The sequence below is a fragment of the Mastigoproctus giganteus genome, chromosome 10 (assembly GCF_048544385.1).
Source record: "Mastigoproctus giganteus isolate SK-2022 chromosome 10, ASM4854438v1, whole genome shotgun sequence".
NCBI lineage: Eukaryota > Metazoa > Arthropoda > Arachnida > Uropygi > Thelyphonidae > Mastigoproctus > Mastigoproctus giganteus.
In genome coordinates, this window is record NC_143584.1 from 187,946,494 (window position 1) to 187,967,235 (window position 20,742).

Genomic DNA, 20,742 nt, shown 5'->3' on the forward strand with positions numbered 1-20,742 from the left:
TGATCATCTAATCATAATAAATTTTGTATGCTTGAGGATATTTTTGGTATTTTTCAGGTTATTGGGGTACCAGATAAAAGAATGGGTGAAGAAGTTTGCGCCTGGATTAAATTGAAACACAAAAATAGTATAACAGAAAAAGATGTCAGAGACTTTTGTAAAGGAAAGGTACTGTTTTTTTTTTTTTTTTTTAACATATAAAAAAAATCTGCTCTAATTATTTTGGTTTATTGCAAGAAGTTTACTCTGCAAACTTCAATAAATTCAATGGCATTGCATTTTAATTAAGGTTAACTACATGTTTTTTATTGCAAATTAGAAAAAATTTTGCCTTAGCAAGTACTTTTCCCAGATTTTTACATTAAACTATTTTTCATGCTTTGCTAATTGATTTATAAAAATATTTCATTATTACACTTTTCTAAAGTATTTATCTCAATCTCTAGAAGCTCTTCACTATCACTAAAATTCATATTATCTCTTTCATTTCTTTTCAAAAATTTCAGTGTGAGCCACTTATTTTTTGTTTCTTCTTCTTGAATCATAACCCTTTTAAAATTAGACATTGCACTTAGGCAGATTTAATTCAGTACATTTTTCTAGAACTGTACTATTTTGATGAAAAGTGTTCTAACACTTTTCTTAATCACACTTTTCTAATGTATGAATAGGTGGAGTACAGTTTTTGTCAAAATACTATCTATGAATGCTATCTACAGAAGCTGAAAAATTTTTGTGATCTTTTATTTTTTATTTATTTGCAAAGCTTTTGTTCCTTATAGTAGATAATAATTAAATAAACAAACTTATCTATAAGATAATCAAAGACACAAATGTTAAAAAAGTTGGAAATCACACCAATTTCAGATATCACTTTGAAAAGTGTTTCTAGATGCAAATCTGGAAACACGTTTTAAATACAACAAAACCTGTAATAACAGCATTATACGATTACAGTATAACTTCATAAATCCACTGAGACTTCCATATTTTTGAAACTAATACTGTAAGCCTCTTATCAAAGTGCACATATCTACTACTGTAAAAAGAGCACAAACTGGTCTGATAGAATTTGATAATAATATCATATGCCCAGTTTAGAAACCTCTTCCAAGCATCACATTCTAAGCTTTAAGTTTAAGAAACAAGGAAAGTAAAGAACTAAAAAAACTGCCATGCAATTTTAAATCAAATATGACCATGAGAAAGTTTTCTGTATCTCCTAGAAACAGCTCTGATATCAAACTCATGCTATAACATGATTGGACTGTTTGTTTTTTAACAGACTCTAAGATGAGTCCTTCCTGATCACAACTGACAGCTATTATTATTCAAAATGTATTTTTTTAAAACTTAAGTCAATTTAAGCCATATAGCTTTGCTTAAAGGATTTAGCATAGTCATCCATCAGAACAAACTCTTCACCTTCAACTTTTAGGGTTGAATTTGAAAGTGTCTGCAATTCTGCCCAGACACGATAGCAGGGAGTATATGATGATAGCCTTGTCGATCAATTCGACCCTGAAAACATTGTGCAAGGCTCAAGGGGTAGAATTTTTTTCAGCCTGGTCTGTACTTGTTAACAGGAGAGACTGCTTCTATAGGGTTGGGATACACTTAAATAGAAGTGTGCAAGAATATTTGCTAATGCTATCGAGGCAGTGTTTATGTGAGTCGGAAAACTGCTAGCTTGAGGGGGATATAGGGACTAGTAGATTAACAGTAGCCACTGGCACAGTTGAAAATGGATTCTTGCACTGCTTCTATTGGAATGAGCAGCAGCCTGGAAAACAAGATGCAAGGTATTTCAGAGACTGCAGTATACAAGTAAACACATGGGTTGTGTTAGGGTAGCTAAGAATAGGAACGGCTGCATGTATAATTGCATATAGGAGTTTGGTAAATAAATTTGATGAATTTCAGGAGTTGGTCAGAACATCAAAGGCAGATATGAGGAATGCAGAACTGGAATTTGGGGAGTACAGTGTGTACATAAAGGACAGACAGGATAGGAAGGGAGGAGGGGTTATGCTATTAGTTAAGACACACATAAAATCCAAGGAAGTGCAGCCAGTCGACATCGCTGGACAGTGCAATGTCAAGTCAGTTTGGTGATCAAAGCATTGGGATAAGAATTGGGAGATCACAATTGAGAATAGGAGTGTGTTATAGGCCTAATGACTCTGATGAGTATAATAAGGAACTGTACAGAGAAATAGAGTGGGCCAGTAAATCAGAGAGTCTTATAATGGGGGATTTTAATTTCCCAGATATTGACTGGAATTTGTGGGTTGGTCACTCACACACTAGCAAGGCTTTTGGGGATTTGATGGATGATTATTTTCTACATCATCACGTTCGGGAGGCAACTAGAGGGAGTAATACTCAAGAATCTGCAGATAAAGGAACCATTAGGTGGCAGTGATCACAGTGTGCTGAAGTGGGATTTACTCAATGAGGTAACTACCATCAGGGGTAAAGGGAAGGATTTTTGCTTTCGTAAAGGCGACTACGGAGGTCTGAGACAGTATTTAAATTCTATACTTTTGGGACCAACTGATGATATTACCAACAGCAAATTCAAAATGGGAGGCATTCAAAGAATTTACCTTGGAAGCTACTAGGCTTTACGTACCAACTAAGAAATATTGTTCAAGGTTTAGGCCTAAATGGATGTCAGATGATCTAATGAGACATATGGCAGAGAAGAAAAATGCATGGGATACATATAAATTAACATGTGACACAGAAGCCTATGATAGATATAAGTTGATCTGTAACTAAGTTACAAAGGAGGTTAGGCAGATCACGAGAAATCTTTGGCAAAGGATGCAAAGAGAAACAGCAAAGAATTCTTTACTTATGTAAACTCTAGAAGGAAGGGGATGAACCAGATTGGTCCACTTGATATCGATGGTTCAACTGTTGATGATCCTGCTCAGGTAGCTAACAAACTAAATGAATATTTTGCATCGACATTCACACATGAGGAGTTATTCAGTGAGGGAAATTCCAGAGGTGTATTCAACTCTGGCAGTAAGCTAGATAATCTTGTAATAACTGGGAAGTTAAGTGGAGGAGAAATTTTTGAAGATAAACACAAGAAAGGCACCTGGTGTGGATGAGATCTATCCAGTTATATTAAAGGAGGCAGCAAAGGAAGTAAGCAAACCCTTAGCCATAATTATGAGAGCTTCCTTGGAGTCAGGGGAGGTACCCATAGACTGGAGATGTGCAAATGTGACCCCAATTCACAAAGGAGGATCAAAGGCTGACACAAGTAATTATAGACCTGTGAGTTTAACTTCTGTTCCAGGAAAATTAATGGAGGCACTGGTTAAAGAAGCACTGCAGGAACATCTAGACAAGACTTCAGTTATAGCTTGGACACAACATGGTTTTGTTAAGGGGAAGTCTTGCCTGACCAATTTGATTGGATACTATGATGCAGTCACAAAAGAACTGGATGCAGGGAATAACTTTGATATTATATATTTCGATCTTAGAAAGGCTTTTGATACTGTTGCACATGGAAGCCTGCTGCACAAATTGGAGCAGTGTGGCATTGGAGGCAAATTGCTGCTATGGATAAAGGGGTGGTTGAGGGGGAGAAGACAGAAAGTGGTAATCAATGGACACTGCTCATCGTGAACTAATGTTATTAGTGGAGTCCCTCAGGGTTCAGTGTTGGGTCCATTATTGTTTTCTGTATTTATAAATGATATTGATGATGGTATATCAAGCTTAATGTCCAAGTTTGCAGACGATACAAAGGTTGGCAGGGTTGTTAAGGACACTACTGACGCTATGCTGCTCTAAGAAGATCTGGAAAGGTTGAGCAGATGGGCTGAGAGATGGCAAATGAAGTTTAACATTGACAAATGTAAAGTAGTACATATGGGAAACAGCAACCCCAGAGCAACATATCAACACTGTGGTACTACACTGACAGTGGTAGAGAATGAAAAGGACCTGGGGGTAATTGTGCAGGCAGATATGAAGTTCTCTGAGCAGTGAAGATGGGCTGCAAGAGTAGCTCATGGTGTCTTGTCAATGATATACAGGAATTTTTCTAGCAGGGATAAGGAGGTGATTATTCCCTTGTATAAAGCAATGGTCAGGCCACACCTTGAGTACTGTATACAGGTCTGGAGGCCTCATTTCAAGAAGGATGTAGAGCTGCTGGAACGAGTACAGAGAAGGGCAACAAGATTAGTGAATGGAACAATGGCTTAAATTTTGCAAATTACAGTGTCTGGAGACTAGGCACCGGTGAGGTGATCTGATAGAAGTGTATAAATCCTTGAATGGTTTGAGCATGCTCAATGCTGATGGGATTCTTCCTCTTGCTCAGAATAATCACCTGAGAGGGCATAAATTCAGATTGAGGAAAGACAGATGTAGGATAGATGTGCGGAAATTTGCCTTTAGCCAGTGGGTAGTTGGTTGGTGGAACAGACTTCCATCCCTTGTTGTGGAAGTTGATAGCCTAAATAAATTTAAGGCTCAGCTGGACAGGTATTTGGAATGAACGGACCTGAAATGGGAGCTATTTTTTTTTTTTTTTTTTTTTTCTTTTTTTGGCTGATGCTGCATAAGCTTGCTTTCTTGCATCATATGCCTCTACTAATGCTAATATCTGCAGCACCAGCATAGGAAAGAGAAATGGTCTTAGGACATCATCTATATACCTACATACAGTCAGGACCCTGTTCCTGATGATGTGGAGCTTTCTATGATCACAAAATGTCACACTCTCCCATACCAACAATCCACCATCAAACTGACTGTATTCCTGCAGAGAGTCATTTCAGGTTCCCCTTTCATGCCACATCAGAACCCAAGGAGACTAAATGCATGCTGTACCAGGAACTTTTGTGAAAGGAACACTGGCCATTCCTTGTCAGTCCGATTGCAATGTTCATGTACTCATGTACTTCTAGCTCTATGACATAACACACAATATAAATCCTCTTCTGCACAGTCCATGTCTGTGCAGAGAATTTTAAATGGTTTAGGCTGATGCCAGTGTTCCTGTTGTTACTGCAAAGTGTCCAAATAGCTGAGTAGCCTTAAAGTGATGACTGCAAAAGAGAGAAAGCAATCTCGTTTTGTTGTTGTTGACTGTCTATGTCCCTGACTTCAGTGAATGGTTTGAGTTTCTTGGAATGATTTCAAAATTTACTGATGGCACATCAAGCCATGCCACAACTGGGAATTGCGACTGCTCCCACCAGTCTCCTTAATCTTCAAGCAGCAGACTTGGGCTGATCGGTGCAAAATAATATTATCAGATGCTTCTCTATGACCAATGACGGGTACATTATCTTTTACAGCTCTAGTTCACAAGTGAGATACATCTGCAACATATTGAGTATTTAACAATTCATTCACATGACTGAATTTGCATATTCTCAGCATGTACTTGTTGCTTCTCTCCTCACCCCCTTACAGTACCCAGATTTAATTGTATTAAAGTTGAATTTTGGTATTATTGTGGAGGGGGGAAAGTTAAGCATTAAACATCAATCTCAGATTGTGGATGTACTTGTTGGAGGCGGAGGTGAAGATGATTCTAGCACAACTTCTATTAGAATAAGTAGTGACCCGGAGCGAGGGGTGCTGGGGGTTTCAGGGACTGATGGCAGTCATCGTAAAACAGGTGAGTATATGGGATGTGTCAGGGTAACTAGGAATAGGAATAGGTGCATGTATACCAATGCTAGAAGTATAGTAAATAAATTTGATGACTTTGAAGTGTTGGTCAAGACATCAAAGGCGGATATTGTTGGGATATCAGAGACGTGGTGTCACACTGATATTAGGAATGCCGAATTGTAATTTGGGGAGTACAATGTGTACAAAAAGGATAGGAAGTGTTAGTTATTTGGTTTTTAGGAGCATTAGCAACTAAGGCCATATTGCTCCAGGATATGCGGTGGTCATTCCCTGACCTTTCCGCATCCTCCGTATTTGGTGGTGACGGGCTCGAACCCCGGTCTAATCAAGAAACGTATGCTACGCACTGCTGCTCCTTCCCACCTGACTACGGAGGCGCCGATAGGAAGGGAGGAGGTGTCATGCTGTTAATTAAGAAAAACATAAAATCAAAATAAGTGCATCCAGTTGATATAGATGAATAGTGCACTGTTGAGTCAGTTTGGTAATAAGCAGTTTTTAAGGTAATAAGTCAATTTTTATAAGCACTGCGAAAGCAAAAATAAGAGGAGTGTGTTATAGGCCTAATGACTCGAATGAGTACAATGAACAATTGTACAGAGAAACAGAGTGGGGTAGTAAATCAGAATGTCTTATAATGGAGGATTTTAACTTCCCAGATATTGACTGGAACTTATGGGTTGGTCACTCACACACTGGTAAGACTTTTGTGGATTTATTGGATGATTGTTTTCTGCAGCAGCATGTTCAAGAGGCAACTAGAGAGGGTAATACTCTTGATCTGGTTATCAATAGTGATATTTTGTGTATTAAGAATTTGCAGATAAAGGAACCACTAAGTGGCAGTGATCACAGTGTACTGATGTGGGATTTACTTAAAGATATAATTACCATCAGGAGTAAAGGAAAGGGTTTTTGCTTCCGTAAAGGTGAGTACACTGGTCTCAGACAGTTTTTAAATTATGTACATTGGGATCAACAAACAGTAAATTCTAAGTGGGAAGCATTCAAGGAATTAATTGTGGAAGCTATTAAAAGTTTCATACCTATTAAGAACTATTGTTCAAGGTTTAGGCCTAAATGGTTATCAAATGAACTAATGAGACTTGTGACAAAGAAGAAAATGCATGGGATGCATATAAATTATCAGGCAACCCAGAACCCTTGATATATACTGTTTAAGCTAGTCTGTAATCAAGTCACAAAGGAGGTTAGGCAGGTGAAGGCAGATTACGAGAAATCTTTGGCAAAGGATGCTAAGAAAAACAGCAAGGATTTCTTTACTTATATAAACTCTAAAAGGAAAGGGATGAATCTGATTGGTCCACTTGATATCGATGGTTTGACTGTTGATGATCCTGCTCAGATAGCAAACAAACTGAATGAGTATTTTGCATCTACATTCACACATGGGCAGTTATTAAGGTTTGAAAATGGCTGACGGTTATCAAATTGTAGCAGGGTGCTTAATGATTTTGTAATAACTAAGAGCAAAGTGGAGGAGAAATTGTTGAAGTTAAACATAAGAAAGGCACCTGGGATGGATGGGATCTATCCAGTTATATTAAAGGAGGCGGCAAAGCAACTAAGCAAACCCTTAGCAATAATTATGAGAGCATCCTTGGACTCTGGGGAGGTCCCCATGAACTGGAGATGTGCAAATGTATCCCCAATTCACAAAGGGGGATCGAAGGGTGACACGAGTAATTACAGACCAGTTAGTTTAACTTCTGTTCCGGGTAAAATAATGGAGTCACTAGTTAAAGATGCATTGCAGGATCATCTAGACAAGACTGCAGCAATAATTAAGACACAGCATGGGTTTGTTAAGGGAGAGTCTTGTCTGACAAATTTGATAGGATATTATGATGTGGTAACAAAGGAACTGGATGCAAAAAATAATTTTGATATCATATACTTGGATTTCAGGAAAGCTTTTGACACTGTTACACACATGGAAGACTACTGTACAAATTGGAGCAGAATGGTATTAAGGGTAAGTTGCTACAATGGATAAAAGGGTGGTTGAGTGGAAGAAGACAGAGAGTGATAATTAATGGATGCTGCTCTTCATGGACTAATGTTATTAGTGGAGTCCCACAGGATTCAGTGTTGGGCCCACTGTTGTTTTGAGAAATATTTAACAACGATATTGATGAGGGTATATCAGGCTTAGTGTCAAAATTTGCAGATGATACAAAAGTTGGCAGGGTTGTTAATGACAGTAATGGCAGTGTGCTGCTGCAACAGGATCTAGAAAATTTAGGCAGATGGGCTAAGAAGTGGCAACTGAAGTTTAACATTGATAAATGCAGAGTACTGCATATGGGTAGAAGTAACCCCAGAGGAACGTACCAACTGTGTGGGACTACAATTAGGGTGGTAGAGAATTGTGCAGGCAGATCTGAAGTTTTCTGTGCAATGCAGATGGTCTGCAAGAATAGCTCATGGTGTCTTGTCAATGATATACAGGAATTTTTCTAGCAGGGATAAGGAGGTAATTATCCCATTGTACAAGGCAATGGTCAGGCCACACCTTGAGTACTATGTACAGGTCTGGATGCATTTTACGAAGGATGTTGATTTGATTGAGCATGTACAGAGAAGAGCAACGAGATTGGTGAGGGGAATGAAGGGACCCCCCCCCCCCTCTTATCAAGAGAGGTTTAAGTTCTGCAAATTGCAGTGGCTGGAGACTACGCACCTGTGAGGTGATCTGATTGAGGTGTATAAGGCTTTGAATGGGTTGGGCAAGCTGAATTCTGATGGGATTCTTCTGCTTGCTCAGATTACAAACCTAAGGGGAGCACAGTTTCAAACTGAGGAAAGACAGTTGTAGAATAGATGTACGGAAATTTGCCTTTAACCAGCGGGTGGTTAATTGCTGGAACAAACTTCCATCTGTCGTTGTGGAAGTTGATAGATTAAATAAATTCAAGGAGGAACTGGACAAATGTTTAGAGGGAATGGTTGTGAATTTTTTTTTTTTTTTTTTGGCTGATGCTCCATAAGCTCATGTGTGCTTGCTTTTGTATCACATGCCTCTATTACTATTACATTGATTTGAAACTTTTGTTTTTAATTGTCATGTATTAAATGTTTACTAACAGATTTCATTTCTATAACATTATTTTCTAATAGATCAGTCATTTCAAGATTCCTCGCTATATATTATTTGTGGAGACATTTCCCATGACCGCATCTGGTAAAATTCAGAAATTTCGAATGAAAGAACAGACAGAAAAAATGTTGAAGATTTAGGAACAAAATTCCAAATTTAATCTTTATATAGTATAATTAGTGCAGAATAACTGACTGCTTGATATTTGATTGAATATCTGACTACAAACTATGTAAATTTACAGTATATCACTGCATGGTATTGGTTCTTCTATATAAACTTTATGTACCTGTAACTTGACAGGTATGTGATAATCAGTAATTAGCTACTATGTAGGTATTTGTTCTACAAGTGTTCTCTTATAATAATATGCTTTTACATGTAGTAGTTGGTTATTTCTTTATGAAAATTATCATATTTTAATATATATTACAGAAATAACTTATGTGTAGACATAAACTACAGAATTTAAGCAAATGGAGAAAGTGGTAAGAAAATAACTGGGTTTGCTTAGTATACCAATCTCATATTGTGGCAAAGACAACTTTGCCACAAGTTGTCTTGGTATTGCCACTTTAAATAAAAAAAAGTACTGCTCCAATGAATAAGTATATAATTGCTTTTTATTTTAAAGTGTATACCACTACTGAGACCTAGGCTTGGATTCCAAGTGGAGTGTTATCAGCAAGTAGGGATGAATTATGACAGATTTTTTATAATCAAGTATACAAACTTGATTATTAAATTTCAACCCCCTGCTAATATGGGTAACTGTATAAAAAGATGCTATATATGCTAAGCACTATGTTCTAATATAGTTATCAACATTGAAAAAAAAATGGGGGTTGGGGAATTTAACCAGACAATTTTCTGTGAAAAGTATCTTTTCACATACATCTTATAAGATCTAAGATGAAATCATTATTAGCCATGTGGTGCAAGGAAGCTTGAGATTTTAGCTGCACCAGGCAAAAAAAAATTTCTGAGTTACCCTGAGAGAGAGAGAGAAGGGAATCACCAAGAAAGAGAAGAATGATCATATCCAACTCAGGACTATGATGATACAGATATTAATTATATATACAGATATATATTTGTATATATATTAATCATATACAGATATCCATTTCATGGTACTGCTACCAGTGAGCAATAGATGTGTATATTCTTTAGAAGTTCAAGTAAGTTGTAGTCTCCTGTTAGTATTTTGTAATGCAGCCTTGTTATTTCAACCTTGTTTCTGCAAGTAATAAGAGGCTGAAGATCAGAGAACAGTAAAATACAATGAATGCCACTTCAATGAAAATATTTCTATTTCCAGGCTGACTTCTTTCTCTCATTTGAATGAAACAGTTTTGAAAAACTTCGGCACAATAAATTATTTTCGAAGTATGTCTAAAATGTAGAGGTTTGCAATTAGAGAAAAACTTTGCTGAAAAATTATGAACGGCACTGTGTAGCTCATATTGGTTACAAAATTTGCATGAAGGAAAAAAAAAATTTTAATTTTAAAAGATGGAAAAAGAATTCATTATCATGCAAATTATTCATGCAAAAAAAAAGATTATTCAATTTTAAGCTTCTCTCCTCCCTCCCTTATGGTACTCATATTTGATTGTATTAAAGTTTAATTTTGGTATTAATGTGGAGGGCAAAAAAAAAGTTAAGCATTAAACACAAAATTGAAGTATTCATGTGTGAAGAGTAACAATAAAGTTGTGTATGCTGTACCATACTTATGAAGGTGTACTATTTCTTATAAATAAAATGCACGTTCAAAATAGTACTATCCGAAAAATTTTTCTTTTGTATTACATATTTCATTTTATTTATTTATTATTGATTTTAAAGTTAAGATTTAAGACAAATAAAGCAAAAATTACTAATTATACCTGCACAAAACTGAAGCAGAATTTATTTCTACAAATAATGATTCTTTTGAAATAATTGTTACACCTCCAAGTACAGAGGCCTTATCACAGTACAGTACATACTCCGTATGTACTGTAATGTGATCTGTACTGTGATAAGGCCTCCGTAGCCAAGTGGTCAGGAGCGGGAGTGCAGTAGCACACGCTCTTTGAGTAGACTGGGGTTCAAGCCCCTGACTGCTAAATACTGTCAATCTGCCAACTCACACTGGGCCAGCGTGGCAGATTATGGGCCATTTCCCTCAGCATAAATTGTTGAGGAGGCTTCCATCCTGCAGTGGGTTGATAATGGCTGCAGTTTACCTTTTTTTTTTTACAGTACATACATGTATTTCTTTTTATGAATCCAATTTACCTACTGGCTTTTTAATGATTGAGTTGATATGCTGACTGCACATACAATTTGTGCTCAGTGTTAGTCTCAGGTCTAAGATTTGCTGATTACAGTCTATTAATATTAAGACTATTAGCTACTACCCAACTTTAAAATTCATTAATAGATAACTGAAGGTTATCAGCATCTTGTATTATGCTAAATACTTTCACATACTTTCCATTAAAAAGAAGTTTGGTATCTGTATAATTGCCCACTAAGAGAAGTGAGCTCAGTAGTGGATGACAAGTTGTTCTCCGAATCATTTTATTTGGTATCAGGATTCTTTCTGAAGTGATTTCTCGGTTGGCATTGGTTTTGTTTAAAACTGCCTGATGTTAAAGTGCTATTTGTATGTGGTGAATGTCTGCAATTTGCTTTTTTTATGCAGCTATTAGCTGCAGTGTATTAATTTTCATTGTTTTATCCATTAATGATCTACTTCTTTTTACATGATCTTGCAATACAGAATTTTCCCAATTGCTGGAAAGAATGAGCTTGCCCTTGGAATCGTGTAAAGCTGAACCTATCTCCCTGATATTTTGCAGCAGCAAAATTTTCAATTTTTTTTAAGTATGATGAAATTAATTTTGTTTCTTTAACTTGCGGGTTGATTTAACAATTTTATTTCCCACTTGTAGCAAATGCAATCGTAAATTCCTCATTCTAAGCGAGAAGTTTGTTATCTTGTTGTAATTTGTATTAGTGTATTCAATTTTTTTGGTCTTACCTGTAGAAAATTCTGTTATTTAAAGTACACATCTAGTGAGAGTAGAGATAGTGTGCCCAACTCTCTAGGTAAAGGACAGCCATTATTATTAGTAGTAGTCATGGCATGCGATTTAAGAAAGCAAGCATCAACAAAAAAAAAAATTAAAAGAAAAGCCCTCCCACATCACCTTGTCATCCCTTCCCTGTAATAACGTCTAGTTCTTCCTTTCTTAAATTTATTCAAAACTGAATCCATTAAATAGGTTCTCAATTTTAAGATGCTTTCATTCTTATAAAAATCTTCAGCATCAACATTATTTGTGCATTTCTTAAAATGGTGGTTTTTAAACAGTCTGGATTTTCTTTGATTAATTATAAGAGATACATTGATGTGGCTATCTGTATTTTGCACTTCCCTGGGTGTGTCATTTTCGGTTCCTTCAATGAACTGCTGAAGTTAATGTTATGTCGGATGCCCTTGACCTTAATTTACAATGAAAACAAGCCTATTTCAGCTTACTCATTTTTTAAAGTAATTTATCTATCACCACTGAACAATCACAGCAACAAACAAAAAAAAAAAAACCTTTTAGCATCCCCCCCCCCAGCCATTTCTAAAATAATTTCTCAGGAAAACTGTCAAAAGACCAACCAAATATTTAAGGTTTGCAGTGAGCAAATCTGAGTTGAACATTTATAAAATCAAGCATTGCCAATTTCTGGTTAAGATTAACTCATTTCTCGAACTTTTTAAGCTTTCAGTGTGAAATGAATTCCAACAAGTACAAAAATTTTAATAGAAATTTATTAAAGGAGGGAAATATTCAATTTGTATAATATAACATATATAACATCACAAGAAAAAAAAACCTTCCAAAGCAGATCCAGTTAAATCATTCTGCCGAATAAAACAAGAAATGGTACATTTACCTACATAAACAGCAGCGGAAATTGATGGCATTATTGTTCTGTGACTGATAAAAGCTCTTCATACGCTCGAAACCCATAGGTCTTATACATTTCTATAGATTTTAATGGATCCGATGATTCTGTTATACCTCTTCCCACAATGATTATATCTGCTCCACGATTTTTTATTGCTTTTTCTGGCGTACAATATTGCTGACCCAAACTATCTCCACCTTCGCTAACTTTTATCCCAGGAGTGACATGAAACAAATTTTGATTACTTGACAGTCTGGACTGACTTATAAAGCCAATTACGAAATCAGAATATTGTTCTGCCATTTTTACAACTGCATCACAATACTCCTTGGAAGTTAAAGTGCCTTTGGAGCTCATTTCAGCTACAAGGAAACCTGCTTTTTCCCTGTCTTTCGAAGCTTCCTTCAGTGCTTCGATTACTGTAGGTCCGGGTAAAGCATGTATTGTAACAATGTCACTCCATTTGTCGATTTTATAACTTCCTCCACTGTACTGAAGCCCAACAGTGTGACCGATATCCGCAAATTTTCTGTCTTCCAAAATCAAAAAATCGTATTGCTTTCCCAATTCAGCCAGTCTGTACATTGCATCAAGTTTGAAGTCTTCTAAAATATCCACATGAGTTTTTAACATGCATATATGCGGTCCGATTATTTCTGCTAAGTTCAGAAGTTCAAACGTACTTACAGTATCAACGGCAACACACAAATTTGACTGTTTCTTTTCCATAATTTGAAACAATCGGCGGGATACAGGTTGACTACAACTTGCTGAACGTAAGCCATAGCCTAACGGTTTGGAAATAACTGTCGTTGACGCACCAACCATGCTGTGTTTTTTCAAAAAGTCAGAAACTTGTTCTAGGGTACTATCACTAATTTTTTCTTCATGGTGAAGGTGGTCAAGAACCTCTTTTAAAGTAAAGACACTGTGCAGAGTTATTCCATGTTCCGAAAGGTTTTTCGGAGCACCTTGTCCTCTGTCTAATAATACAACAGCATCGTTTACTTGAAGACCAACAGAATTCAATTTAGCAGCCGTCTCTAATACACTTGCACCACTAGTAACTACATCTTCGATAATCACACATTTCTGATCCTGTATAATCTTTCCTTCTATTAACTGCTTCGTTCCGTAACTTTTGGCTTCTTTGCGGGAAATCACCATGGGAATATTATGATTCATAGAAATCGCCGTGGCTAATGGTAATGCCGCGTAAGGAACTCCGCAGATCACATCACACTCTGTGTTACTTGTTGCATCCCAAAGAAGTTTACTTAATTCTGACAAAAGTTTTGGATATGATATTATTACTCGTAAGTCTATATACACTGGAGATACAATCCCATTCTTTAAAGTATAACTTCCGAATTTAATAGCTTCCACTTCGTACAAAAGTGACACCACAGAACACTTACCAGCCATTATTTCTTAAAGCGTCTGACTGACAACTATAGAATCAATATAACAAGCTTTCCGTCACAAATAGTCCCGCTACTGATTTCCGATCTACGGCCAATCAGCGTTCAAGACATGCCTCAAACCAGAGAGAACCAGTTTAAACTATACGAGTCCCCTTAAACTATACTCACAGAGTTACTACTGTATATGTTACTACGTACTCTGTGTCTATATTATACCTACTTCTAAACTTCCCCTTACAACAAAGGTTAGAAGATTTTCGTAAACAACTCCCACCCACCCACTGCTCCCATCCAGCATTTCAAGTACAGTACATAACTCAACCGTTTATTGCCGACTGGCTGACATCTTTGCAATCCGTAGTAGTTAAGGCAAATTATAGAAATGTCTTCTGTGCCACTGTAAAAAGAGAATAAATACACACACATCCGCCCATGTGCCATTATATTTGTTGTGTGCATACGTACACGTGTGTATGTGTGTGTGTGTACAATTTCATATGAAACTCTAAAATTCTATTATTTAGGGCAGGGGCGGAATAACGCAGAAAATTAAAATTAACTATAATTTTTATAAAAAAATTCTTATTGAAAATGCGAAAAATGTCTTATACATATTGGGGGGGGGGGGGGAGATTACAGTGCACAAGTCTGAATAACTATTTTAAATTCACAGCATAGAAATGGACACAAAAATTTAAAAATATAAATGTCAAGAGTATAAAAGCGCTATTTTTAAATCTCAGAATAAACGCTCACAATAACACAGCGCCTTCTGAATAATAATCATATTATTATTCAGAAGGCACTGTGTTATTGTGTGTTAATAATCATATTATTATTCAGAGGGCTGCTGGTTAAACCCACTTGTACAAAGCTTAGCATATTAATACCATACTGAAAAGCAAGTGAGTAAATAAATTGAACAACAGCATACTAATTCGGAATAACAGACTACAGGGGCTCACATCTGGTGAGTATGGGCGTGGCACAACCCAGGGTCCTGAGCTGGATATCATCATTCTTCTCTTTCTTGGTGATTCCTTTCTACTTCTCTCAGAATAACTTGGAAATTTTTTTTTGGCCGGTGCAGCATAAGCCTCAGGCTTCTTTGCACCATATGGCTAATAATAATAATAAATCACAGAGCGGAAGACAGGCGATGTGACATCATTATTATTATTAGCCATATGGTGCAAGGAAGCCTGAGGCTTATGCTGCACCAGCCAAATAAAAATAAAAAAATTTCTGAATTACCCCGAGAGAGAGAGAGGGGGGGGGGGGAATCATCAAGAAAAGGAAGAATGATTATATCCAGCTCAGGACACTGGGTGTGCCAAGCCCATACTCACCAGATGTGAGCCCCTGGGGTAAATGGTGCAAGGAAGCCTGAAGCTTATGCTGAACTAGCCAAAAAAAAAAAAAAAAAAAAATCCCTAGTTACCATGAGAGAGAGAGAGTTACAAGTAGAAGGGAAATCACCAAGAAAGAGAAGAATGATGATATCCAGCTGAGGACCCTGGGTGTGCCAAGCCCATACTCACCAGATGTAAGCCCCCTGGGGTAGATGCCATGACACTAACTAAAATAAAGGTTGCAGTTTTTCATACCATAATTGTCGTTTTTAATTTTACTTTTGTGTGCTTATAGCAGCAATATTTCGCAAAATATTGCTTCTATAAATAAATTCTCCCCGCCCCGGATTGCGAATGGCATACTAAATCAGCGCCGACCGGGCTAGCCAGGTGGGTAAAAGTGCCTGCCTGGCAACCCGAGGGTCGCGGGTTCGAATCCCGCCTTGGGCTTGGATCAGAGTAAAATACAAAAACTTTGGGAGGTGCATGATGGCCACAGAAGCCGATGCGCCAACAACTAACAAAAAAAAAAAAAAAAAAAAAACTAAATCAGCGGTCTGGCTGCTTCCTCGTGGCACACTTACTTGGAATTCACATACGGCCAATATAAACGCTCACAATAACACAGCGCCTTCTGAATAATAATCATATTATTATTCAGAAGGCACTGTGTTATTGTGTGTTAATAATCATATTATTATTCAGAGGGCTGCTGGTTAAACCCACTTGTACAAAGCTTAGCATATTAATACCATTTATTTTGTTTCACAAATGTCTTTTTTTATTATTATCCCAAAGTAACAGCATTTTTTTTTTTTTTTTTTTTTTGTCTGGTCCTGTATTTTTGGGTTAACATCTGTGAAAAAAAGTGCTACTAAATTAAAGAAAACCTTAGTATTCCAATGCGGGACATCGATTTTACATTTGTTTTTTTTTTTTAAACATATATTTGTTTTATTTCACAGATGTACCTATATTATATAGGTATTTCTGTGAAAAAATAATAATACATACTTTTTTTTAACAATAAAAACAACAGAAATTAAATATATTTTTCTGTGGGGAAATTTTCTTAATTCAAACAACTTAAATCCAGGAACGTCTGATCACTTTATACTCAGGGGCGTTCCTAGGGTATGTAGTACCCGGGTGCCAATTGAAATTTGCGCTCCCATTTAATTTTTTTTTTTCATGTGTGTATGTAAGTTTCAGGTTTTCAGGTGCCCGAATGAAGTGCGCCCCTTGCACCTTCGGAACGGTTCACCCTTGTATTACGCTAAATAAATGGAAATAGTCAGTTAACCCATGTTTTTAATAGGACGCGAATCGGGTTAATTGATGTTCAACCTTTAAAACATAATTTAAAGTTTCTCGATTATTCTAATATATTTAAAAATCGCCCTTCATAACCTTTCGATTACGGTAATTACATAAATTATGATAATCACCAAATTTTTTTTCTACTTTAATACAAAGTATTAAAGTAGGGTATATAGGGTGTACATAGGGTATTTGTATATAGGGTGTACACCCAGAGGCGGATTTAACGGCGGGCGCACCGGGCGCGCGCCCTGGGCCCCGACTTCTGAAGGGTCCCTCAAAACCCCAACTTTACACTTTTTTTCTAATGACACCAAGTTTGGTTTCATATGTGCAATTTTAATACGTACAAGTTTACAATCGGCGGTAAAACCTGATAGTATTTTTATATTCGCTTATTTTCATTATTTCATTACTACGCTTCATACTATACACATACTACGCTCTATACACATACTATACACACAAATGCTACAGGTGCTGCCGCTTTGGTCACACGCCCCACACCTGTAAGCAAACAAAGCCTACCCGTGGCCATTTTTAAAAACCTCCATTTTAGTTAAGTGGATTACTATTAACCACAATCACCTCTCCATCCCCTTTTCTTCAAATGTATCATATAAACTTATCACTTCGAGTGTGCCAGATGGAAGGGCATTCATCTACAAAGAAATTTTCCAGTAACCTGATCACAGAAGCAGTTGTTTTTGGGTTTCACCAACGTAACAACCGAGGATCGAGACCATCTCGGGTAAAATTAAAAATAAATTGAATAATAAATTGTGAAAAATACTTTGAACAGCTAAGGTTATGAGGCGTCACCATATTGTGCCTCTCAATTAAGTGATTCAATGAATGGTGGACTTCTCTGCTTTGCTGGATAGAAATTATTTAAAAATACTAAATCCGGGAACAGTCAATTTCGAGTCAGTTATTAATCAATGTATTCTACTTTTAAAAATAAGTTTCACAAGCTCGAGATGAAGGCACACTCGTCCGTATGGTTCTTCCACCATCTAAAGGTCTATCCGAGCAATTATTTGTAGGACAATTCGATATAAATTTGATCAGCACAAACACCCCATAATAAGGATTTTGTGCAAAAGTACGAGGTTAGGAATAACTTCATAGTAACTCCATAATCATATGTGTTCTCCTCCAATCTCTTACTTAAAATTAGACACCATCCTTTCAAGGATTTAGACCAGATGGCCTGTTCCGATATTCCAATAATTAAATTTTAATTTCGTTCTCCGTTTCAGTTCCATTTTAAAGGCAAAGTCATAACCCGTGTTGACCAGTTTGTTTTTTCTTGAGACTTTTGAGTAGTTATTATTTCAGCTGGGTTGGTTACCAGCCATAAAATTAGACACAATCCTCTTAAAACAGTAATTCTATCAAATTACCAAACCATAGGAGTTCCCTCCAACCGTCCCCATGCTCCTCCAGCTGCCGACAGCTTCCAACTTCCGGATAATCCTCTTAGAACAGCCATTTACTTCTATCAAGTTCCTTAACCATGGGGCCGTTTACTTCTATCAAGTTCCCTAACCTTATTGGCCCCATGTCTCTCCATCTGAGGACTGCTTCAAAATTAGGAGCAGTCCCCTTCGGAGAAACCAATTGCTTCTATCAAGATCCCTAACCGATAAGGCTTGCCCGCCTCCTACCCCATACTCCTCCAGCTGCAGCCCGCTTCAAAATTAGAAACGATCTTCTTTGGACAGCCGTTTACTTCTATCAAGTTCCCTAACCATGGGGCCGTTTACTTCTATCAAGTTCTCTAACCTTATTGGCTCCATGTCCCTCCATCTGAGGACTGCTTCAAAATTAGGAGCAGTCCACTTCGGAGACCAATTGCTTCTATCAAGATCCCTAACCGATAAGCCTTGCCCGCCTCCTACCCCATGCTCCTCCAGCTGCGGACTACTTAAGAAGTTGCAAACAGTCGTTGGCCATTTCTGTAAAGCTTCCTAAACTCGGCCATTAAAAAGGATTTCGACTAAGCTGAGTTCTGGTTGAAAAAAAAAAGGACAGTCTACTACCTCTTTCCAGATCAACCATCCGCTCAGACAGTCTTTCTTCCATTCGAATGCTTCTTCAAGCTAGAATACTCCACAGATGGTTCCAAACTGGAACAAGTCGTTTCAATTTGGAACAAGCTTTTTAGTTCGTTAGTCCTTTATATAGCAGTTCAACAATCCAAATTGTTCAATTCGTAATATTAGGTTACCGGAAATAAGTTTGCAACAGTTAAGCATTATTGCGTTTATTGTGAATCTGTTGCGATGCCCAGTTCATTATTGGTTCATTAGATCTGACTCCTCTTCATGCTAGGACCTGCAGTTCAAAGAAGGTAATTGTTTTTTTTTTCATTAGAGAAAAGATTCCTCGTTCCTGTTAATTACTAGCTAATAATTATTATTACTAACATACTAATAATAATACTTTAATATTAAAAGGATATCTCTTCGCCATTTGGTACAGTCCCTCCTTTCAAAAACTAAAGCGTTATTCTGCGAATGGGACACACGGTACAAACTTGCAACCACACCCGTGTGATAAAGGTCCCACCTGTAATCCAATCCTCCCATATTCAGCAAAACATATCCCTGTCAACGGGTCTAAATGCCTCACAAATCCCAGTTTCACGAATCATCAGATAGTAAAATCTAAAAGAGCCATATCAATGGGTCCTGTTGACCGCACAGTTGGTCCTGCTCTTCTAGTAAGATCTTCGCTGTAGTAAGATGGTGGAGCTCAGTCTTTTTTGGAAAATCATCAACTCCCCTTCAATTAGGACATTAAGATGATACCCTCTATCACCTGGAAGTGTGTTAAGATTCATATCGTGTATCTTATTCGCGGAATAACGGTTTAGTTTTGTAAAGGAGTTTGTCTTTTTTAAACTGAAACATATTTATCTTTTCGTCGTATGAAAGATTATTTAAATGATTATTTAATTGGCATAGACATTGGAGACTTGGTTGAGCAACCTGAACTCATTCATAGTGCAGCAGGGTCCAAAAGAAGGATCTTCGCTTCCCATCGCCTATTTACAGCGTATTTTCCATGCCGGTGTTATCGCTTACCCACTTCAGGTAGCAGGTGACTCTAGTATACACTCCGGGAAACGTGGGCCCTCCACATCTGTAACCAAAGGACACGATTCCGACCAAAGTCCATCCAGAGCCACGGCGATTAATGAACAGCGGTCCACTGGAATCTCCCTGTGAACAGAAATATGTAAACATTTTTATTTATTATAATTAAAAAGTAATTTAAATTAAATTAATTATTTTTAATTATAATTAAAATAAGTTCCAATACGAAACAACTTTTTAAATATTTTACTAATTATCAAATGAAATTTTAATTTAATTATTTTTAATAATTTAAAAGTTAGTTAAAATAAAATTAGTTTAGAATACAATTTACGAAAAAAAAAAATCTTTTTACTGAATCGGGGGCTCTCAACAGCCCTCGAAGTGTGTCAACTCCAAGGGAACTTCCCTCCATCAACTCCGAATTTTGATGCTTCACTGAAAATCTACTTTTATCATTCTTAGTTAGTTTTCTTACCTGACAAGCGTCTCTATCTCCCTCCTTCAGCCCCGCACATAAAAAGTCCTCTATCAGTCCACGTGGGAGAGGCGGATTTAACGCCGGGCGCCCTGGACCGCGACTTCTGAAGGGCCCCACAAAACCCCACACTTTACACTTTTTTCTAATGACACCAAGTTTGGTTTCATACGTGCAATTTTAATTACGTACAAGTTTACAATCGGCGGTAAAACCTGATAGTATGTTTATATTCGCTTATTTTCATTATTTCATTACTACGCTGCATACTATACACATACAACGCTGCATAGGCCCCCCCTGC

General features: G+C 37.0%; 2 protein-coding genes across 2 annotated transcripts in view; one reads left to right on the forward strand and one right to left on the reverse strand.

Moving 5' to 3' along the window:
• LOC150079653 (medium-chain acyl-CoA ligase ACSF2, mitochondrial-like) overlaps nucleotides 1-10,308 on the forward strand; it is a 214,685-nt gene extending 204,377 nt beyond the window's left edge. Inside the window, exons 15-16 of the mRNA XM_090382505.1 lie at nucleotides 58-168; nucleotides 8,821-10,308. Of these exons, the coding sequence (XP_090238631.1) occupies nucleotides 58-168; nucleotides 8,821-8,940 (231 nt within the window). The 3' untranslated portion in view covers nucleotides 8,941-10,308. The remainder of the gene's footprint in view (nucleotides 1-57; nucleotides 169-8,820) is intronic.
• Nucleotides 10,309-12,721: 2,413 nt separating this feature from the next.
• Nucleotides 12,722-14,406, reverse strand: r-l (rudimentary-like). Its single transcript, XM_090384100.1, has one exon. It carries the CDS (start codon nucleotides 14,183-14,185, stop codon nucleotides 12,776-12,778), a length of 1,410 nt encoding a protein of 469 aa, XP_090240226.1. The 5' UTR covers nucleotides 14,186-14,406; the 3' UTR covers nucleotides 12,722-12,775.
• Nucleotides 14,407-20,742: the final 6,336 nt, after the last annotated feature.

What these genes read in the sequence shown, in the direction of transcription:
- r-l (XM_090384100.1), bottom strand. Translation starts at nt 14,185, where the DNA reads ATGGCTGGTAAGTGTTCTGTGGTGTCACTTTTGTACGAAGTGGAAGCT.